We start from the raw sequence: 7730 nt of genomic DNA on the forward strand, positions 1-7730 counted from the left end.
GCTGATGCACACGACGGAAAGCACACAGGAAAAACAGTCTTACTCGGGACAAAAGCAAAATACTGTATACAAAGCAGATGAAAATGTCAAGGCCATTCTTCAATTCAGCCCTGCTTATTTCAACACGTTTTATCTGTCACTTATGGCACAATATAGACTGTATTGCCACTGTTAAACATGAAAGATAAGGCCAATAATAATCATAAGATATGCATTTTTTTCATTTCATTTTAAGAATTAAAATCCTAAATATATAATCAAAGTTACAGTTAAAACACTGTAGTTTCTTGGTCACTTAAAGATATTGTTTAGCTTAAAGGGATAGTTCACCCAAAAATGAAAATGACCCCATGATTTACACCCCCTCAAGCCGTACTAGGTGTATAGGACTTTCTTCTTTCAGATGAAGAGCCAGGACATTTTTTTTAATATAACTCTGATCGGATTCGTCTGAAAGAAGAAAGTCATATACACCTAGGACGACTTGAGGGTGTGTAAATCATGGGGTCATTTTCATTTTTGGGTGAACTATCCCTTTAAGAAGACTACTATATAGTGAGTCTGCCACTCACAGCTGAAAGAAGATAGCCGGGAAGTTTTGCATTTAATTTCAAATGTTGCTTTAATTAGCTGTGAAACTAGACTGACGGCCAGCTCATCGTATCATTTCCTCTGTGACTCCTAAATAACCTCAACCAAATTATTATATGAGGTTTCTTTACTCATTTAATAACAGCTGCTTATAAATAATCCATATGGGATTGTTATCAAAACGGAGCCAGACAGAAGCAGGTCAGAGGAGGACAATACGATCACACTGGATCTCTTTACATTTGTTTGTACAAGTCTTTCTTTCCCATTGCTGAAAACGCATCACATTTAGGTGCCTGTTCTATTCTCTTAATGTACTAGATGTTCATGTTGGATGAGAGTAAAGCTTAGAAACTATTATAACAGTCAGGTAATGGTGCTGAAATTCACTCAAACACCTCCAGGAGGAGAAAGTTCAGTCTGGCTGAGATAATGCCTGAGAAAGAGCAACGGAAAGAGAGGAGTAACTCCAGGATCGAGAAATGAAATAAACAAATATGACAGTGAGGAGCGCAGAGCGACGAGGGTAGATGATGGTGAAAGAAGCAGCACATTTTTAACATTCTCCACATTTCAGCCAGCAGAATGATGAGGCACCATAAAGTCACCGAAGGACAAATGCACGTGTGTGTGTGTGTGTGTGTGTGTGTGTGTGTCTGTTTGTAATCACTTCGAATATTTACAGATGACTGTACTGTATACCAAATATAAAGCTGAAAATAATGCTCTTTGAACCATTTATGTTAAATATGGTCTGAAAATCTACTGAGAAGTTTGGAAATTTGAGTCTGGAAAAGTATGGAATTTTGAAATGGAAAATGGGTAGGAACCCTGAGGACAGGGACGACGGTAGTTTTCTGATCCACTTCACCTTCTGTGTGTCTGTGTGTCTGTGTGTCTGCGTGTGCGTGTGCGTGTCTGTCTGTGTGCGTGTGTGTCTGTGTCTCTGTGTCTGTGTCTGTGTGTCTGTGTGTCTGTGTGTCTGTCTGTGTCTGCGTGTCTGTGTCTGCGTGTCTGTGTGTCTGTGTGTCTGTGTGTCTGCGCGCGCGTCTATGTGCGTGTCTGTGTCTGTGTGTGTCTGTGTGTCTGTGTCTGCGTGTCTGTGTGCGCGTGTCTACGTGTGTGTGTGTCTGTGGGATGAAAATAAAGTGAAAGCAAAAGAAAACTGAGAGACAGAGAGAATATAAGGTTACATACCCAGTATACATATTTGCATATTAAGCAACAAGAAACAAATATATAACCCAAGTTTCCAACACATGATTAAATAACTTTCTGCTTTTTGTTCTTCTGACATACTTTTCTGTGAATTCATACATTTTAGGAATTTATATACAGAACTTGTCAAAAGTTTGGAAACAGTATGATTTTTAAATGTTTTGAAAGAAGTCTCTTCTACTCATCAAGGCTGCATTTATTTGATCAAAAATACAATAAAAACGTATTTAAATACAAGAAGAAACTTTATAAATTATTTAACCAATTAGTGTTTCCAGAGCCAGAACCAAACTTTAGAAACTGCATTAAACAAACTTAATTGTGCATTTATCAGAGCTAGAAATAGAGAAGTGTGGCACTCCCTGAACATCAATCAAAATTGCACAATACTACAACATTATGTTCCTTACATAATTTTCTATATAAATAGGTGGCCAAATCATTTGAAAAACAGTACAAAATTTCTAATTGCCACTCTCACTGAACCCTTGAGCTTTTCAACAGGCCAAAACAATCTCCAGCCCTGCGTCTTCAGATTTCTCTCTCCTCATTCCACATTAAGCCCCAAACTTCAGCCCAGTTATCCCTGAGATTCACCGCGCCACATTTACTCACCTGCAGGTCAAAGCTGCTTTGAGGATTTTGTCGTCGCTCTGTTCTCTGGCCAGTGGTCTGAACCTTCTCTAATACTCCTGTGAATGAGAACGGGGGAATGTAAACACACACAGACGTATAGAGATATTTTTCCAGCCCTTCAGATAGAATCTCACCTCGTATCTCCTCATCTCTCAGCCGGCGAATGGCTGCCCGAATGAGTTTTCTCTCTTCATATTCACTGGCGCTTTGTAACTTAAAAGAAAGAAAGAAAAACAGAGGGCAAGACACAAAAACAGTATTTAGCTTGAAATGACTGATATTTAAGCCCACACAGAATGTGAACTCACAGAATTCCACAGAGAAAACGCTGGGATATTTCCACAGAATTCAAACTATTCGAAAATACCAAATACATTTTTAATTGCAGGTTTTGGATGAAGTGTAGTACTCTCAGCTCTGATTAACCATATTTAGCCATATTTAAAGGAATAGTTCCCCGAAAAAATTTACTCATCCTCAGCCCATCCAAGATGTAGATGAGTTTGTTTCTTCATGGGAACAGATTTGGAGAAATGTAGCATTCCATCACTTTCTCACCAAAGGATCCTCTGCAGTGAATGGGTGCCGTCAGAATGAGAGTCATGATAGACTTGTTTGTTACAAACACGCAGCTTTTGTCTTCACAAGACATTAACTGATGCACTGGAGTGGTGTGGATTACTTGTGGATTATTGTGATGTTTTTATCAGCTGTTTGGACTCTCATTCTGATGGCACCCATTCACTGCAGAACATCCATTGCCGAGACACTGATGCAATGCTACATTTCTACAAACCTGATGAAGAAACAAACTCATCTACATCTCGGATGGTATGAGGATAAGTACATTTTTTTATTTTTTCGTGAACTATTCCTTTAAATAATTTCTGCACATTCTTAACACAAAAACAGGACAGAATTAATTCATCAAAATTCATTGCTATTTTCAAGAACAATAAACCTCACAACTTTTTAACATAGAACAAGGGTGTTCATTCAGAATGGGCTCTTTGCAGCCTTTTGTTTTACACTAACAAAGAGCTTACAGTGCGCTGTTTTTTTTTTTTCATGATTTTGGTGATATGACAACATTCCATACAGGGGCTGAAACACTTATCAACCATCTCCAGAATAATATGAGCACAATCTCACTCAAGGAATGTTGACAGGAACAACACAAGAGCATCAGCAACAAACATCTTATGTCTTTATACATGGCCTTACCAGTCCAGTAAGTTCTTCAATGTCATGTATAGCCTGAATCTTCCCCGACAGCACGTCTAAAGAAGCTGTCAGATCAGGACTGCAAACAAGTTCAAATGCAAAACGTAATGGTTCATGTTATGCAGGACTTTGCACTGTGTTTTGCACAACAGATTCTTGCATTTGCAAATTTTGCATGTCAGATAAAACTGTATCATTTCTTAAAAAAACATCAAATTCTTCATACCGACACTGGTTTTCTTTATCCTCATGTCTGTTCTGGTGGGCACGTCTGAAGCGCTTGCTGGTTAGCGCTGCCTCTATTTCTTCAATCTCACAGCGCCGCAGCTCCCGGATCGCTGTCCGGATCAGACGCCGCTCGTCTATGTCGATAGTTTTATCAAGCTAGAGAAACGGAGAACAAGTCAGCTTTGGGAATGTAAAACATTACTTTGAGCAAAGAGTCGGTGGGGTAAGATGCGCCACTTTTTATTTACATTAGCCAAAGGGATTTGAGATAAAAGGCAAATTATATTTCAGGATAAGCAAGCTCAAATTTGAAATATCTATAACACCGGTTGAATTATGGAAATGTTTTTAGTATTATTTTTTTTATTTTATTAGTATGAAGTAGGGCTGGGCGATATAGCTAAAAAATGTATCAACAATATAATGTTTCATATCGTTCGGTATCGATAATTATTGAAATTTTTTATAACCTTTTTTAAAACAACGAGCAATAGAAAACAAATGTTTACATTTAACCACTGTATTTTAAATTAACTAAATTTATTGAGACAAACAACATTTATTGAGACTGTTTTTTTGTTTTAACAGTCAAACACAAAATAAAAATTAAACAAATATCTCATTTCTAATGTTTTATATGCAGATTAAATAGGTTAAACTTTTGGCTTGTTCCCGAGGCCACAGGAGGGCGCAGTGAGCAAAATAATGCAGCACATTAAATTGTCAAATCAAGGAAATAACTGTCTATAAAAAAACATGCATTACGTCTAAATTAACTCATATAAATAAAATATAATTTCATAAATTGCATAAACAATTATGAACAAAACAGCATCACGTATTTATGCATTGCTTAATACAAAGAGCCGAATCACCGATCGCACAGATTGCCTTTAAAAACATAAGAGACGCAGTGAAAAGGAATAAACCTCCACAGATTCGTGACGTGTTTTCTAAAAGTTTAAACTGTTTTAACTTTGCATGGCTTTCTATACATCTCTTGTGTGAGACGCGAGTGCAGCAGTCATATTTGTCCGTCTAAAAAATGCGCTGAATTTGTGTTCTGTGTGAATGGCTTGGTTTCGGTTTTAACCTAATCAAGATCTTCTACACATTGAGCTACTATATTTCTCTAATATTTTGAATGAATAACGCAGCAGCGGGGCTAGACTAACAAAACATTAAACTACAACGTCACTTACATCATAACCGCATCTCGTGCTCCACTGATGATGCACATCTAACATTCGATTGTACTATTTTTGCATTCAAATGCAAATGTTTATTTTAAATTCGACTAATATTCTTTTTTTTTATTATTATTCACAATCTCCTCGTCACAGGCAGGCACAGCACTCATGTTCGTGTTTGTGTGTGCTGTCTCATAGCACGTGCCTATATCGAACATTTTTTATACCGTTATCGAAGAAGGTGTACCGTCGATAAATATTTATACCGTTTTATCGCCCAGGCCTAGTATGAAGACATTAAAAAAAATATATTAACATACACGAGCTACTTACAAATAATATTTATTTAACAATGCATTCTCCTATTTCAATATATTTTTTGCAGCACATCGTTGACATCATCTTATATTGACATACAATCCATAAAAGGGTTAAATAATCAATATTTTAACATTCTGGTTCATAATTTTAATTATTTTAATTTGTGCATTACCTTTTTGAAATGCATTAAATAATTAATGACTAAACAGTTGTATGGTAAATGACCAACATGCATGGTGTATATTTTTAGACTTGGATAAATTTGCTTTGACATACAGCTCATTTTATCTGCATGCATTCACTTTAAAAAATAGTAAGTAAAAAGTAACCTTTTACAAATTTCAGTTTGTCCTTGACAAACATTGTGTACAGTGGCCTAGATAAAGAGGCACGTTTCAGAAACATTTACCCACTGACACTCTCAACCACTCTCTCTAATTGAGGTCATGCTCTGAAAAACGTTCTGCTGAAGACACAAAAGCAGGTCATCTGTACAGCAGGTGAATAATGAAGGCTCTATATTCACTCTACAGCAATGGTGTGTCCAGGCCAAATAAGCTGCAAATGCTCTAGATACCAGAGCCATATTTACATCATAATATGTTGGAAAAGTGTATGTTTGTTTTCAATTTTGGCCTGTGTTCGTGAGCTTGACCCAAACCGATGCCTTGCACCTATATACAGTTCCTGCATTTGGTGGTTGGGATGTTACAGCAAACCCGACTAAAAAAGTCACCAGTATGGAGTTGGAATAGGGTATGTGGCATTGGTTCATCATCAGTAGGAAACAAGTGTGTTGGGTGGATTTGACTTCCTGTGCCTAATCATTACATTCATATTAATGCCCTGTGTGACTGAAGAATGACTGTACAGTGTCACGCTTTCAGACACAGTGCCAGATGAGTACATCTCTGAAAGCCTGCAGAGATACATATTTTGTGAACACTCTTCTTAATTTAAACAGACAAAACCATATTATCAACACTAAATGAGTAATCTACGATTATTCTGAGAAGTGGTCATGGACATCATTAGTTTTCGTGAGAGGTGAGGAAGAAGCTAGTAACCAAAAGTAGCCTAACTCTGTAGATCTTACAATGAGTAAAAACTATTAACAAAAATGTCCTTGTTAAACTTCATCAGTCATAAAGGTTTAGAAATACATAAAGTTCACTTTTGGTTGAACGTACTTTCAGACTAGTCTTTTCATTACTCTTTCATTAGTTAATTATGTCATTGAGAAAATAAACTTGTTTGAAAAATAGCCTAAACTTGTTTGTGTTGATGCCAATATTATCGTGATCACAGGTAGGAATAGTTCACCCAGAAATGGAAATTTGCTGAAAAAGTCCTCACCCTCAGGCCTCACCAAGATGTAGATGAGTTTGTTTCTTCATCAGATTTGGAGAAATGTAGCATTGCATCACTTGCTCAGCAATGGATGCTCTGCAGTGAATGGGTGCCGTCAGAATGAGAGTCCAAACAGCTGATAAAAACATCACAATAATCCACACCACTCCAGTCCATTAGTTTTGAAGCCAAAAAAAAAAAATCATCATTAATATGTTTTACATTTAAACCGATGCTTCCAGCTAAAATACGAGTCCATAATCCATAATAACGCTCCCTCCAGTGAAAAAGTCAATCTCCTGTTGTCTCTCACATCAAACTCCACCCACATATTTGTTTAGAGCCGTTTTGGACTGTTTTCATTTGCAAACTGTGCTTGATCTGTGCAGATTTTTCTCCTGATTCAGACAAGATAAGATTTTCACTGGAGGAAGAGTTATTATGGATTATGTACCATTTTATTTAAAAGCAATACTTTGACGTTAAAAACAATCTTGATGGATTTATTTATTACAAACACGCAGCTTTTGGCTTCTCAAGATGTTAGCTGATTGACTGTAGTGGTGTGGATTACGTGTGGATTATTGTGATGTTTTTATCAGCTGTTTGGACTCTCATTCTGAAGGCACCCATTCACTGCAGAGCATCCATTGCCGAGACACTGATGCAATGCTACATTTCTACAAACCTGATGAAGAAACAAACTCATCTACATCTTGTATGGCCTGAGAGTGAGGACATTTTAATTGTTAAAGGGGTCATATGATGCGATTTCAATTGTTCCTTTCTCTTTGGAGTGTTACAAGCTCTTGGTGCATAAAGAAGATCTGTAAAGTTGCAAAGACTAAAGTCTCAAATCCAAAGAGATATTCTTTATAAAAGTTAAGAGTCAACCACACCTACCTAAAACGGCTCGTTCTAACACGCCCCACATGTCTACGTCACTATGTGGGAAGATTTGCATAACGCCGC

General features: G+C 37.1%; 1 protein-coding gene across 5 annotated transcripts in view; it reads right to left on the bottom strand.

Annotated features, from left to right (window-relative positions):
• Window positions 1-7730, bottom strand: part of LOC107702966 (smoothelin-like) — a 76439-nt gene that overhangs the window by 59543 nt on the left and 9166 nt on the right. For all 5 annotated transcript variants that reach the window (XM_016505443.1, XM_016505440.1, XM_016505444.1 and 2 more), the window contains exons 2-5: window positions 3896-4053; window positions 3670-3748; window positions 2580-2658; window positions 2425-2501 (exon numbers count right to left, since the gene is read on the bottom strand). In XM_016505443.1, coding sequence (XP_016360929.1) covers window positions 2425-2501; window positions 2580-2658; window positions 3670-3748; window positions 3896-4053 — 393 coding nt within the window. The remainder of the gene's footprint in view (window positions 1-2424; window positions 2502-2579; window positions 2659-3669; window positions 3749-3895; window positions 4054-7730) is intronic.

The sequence above is a fragment of the Sinocyclocheilus anshuiensis genome, unplaced genomic scaffold (genome assembly GCF_001515605.1).
Source record: "Sinocyclocheilus anshuiensis isolate Anshui unplaced genomic scaffold, SAMN03320099.WGS_v1.1 scaffold238, whole genome shotgun sequence".
NCBI classification, from domain to species: Eukaryota; Metazoa; Chordata; class Actinopteri; order Cypriniformes; family Cyprinidae; genus Sinocyclocheilus; species Sinocyclocheilus anshuiensis.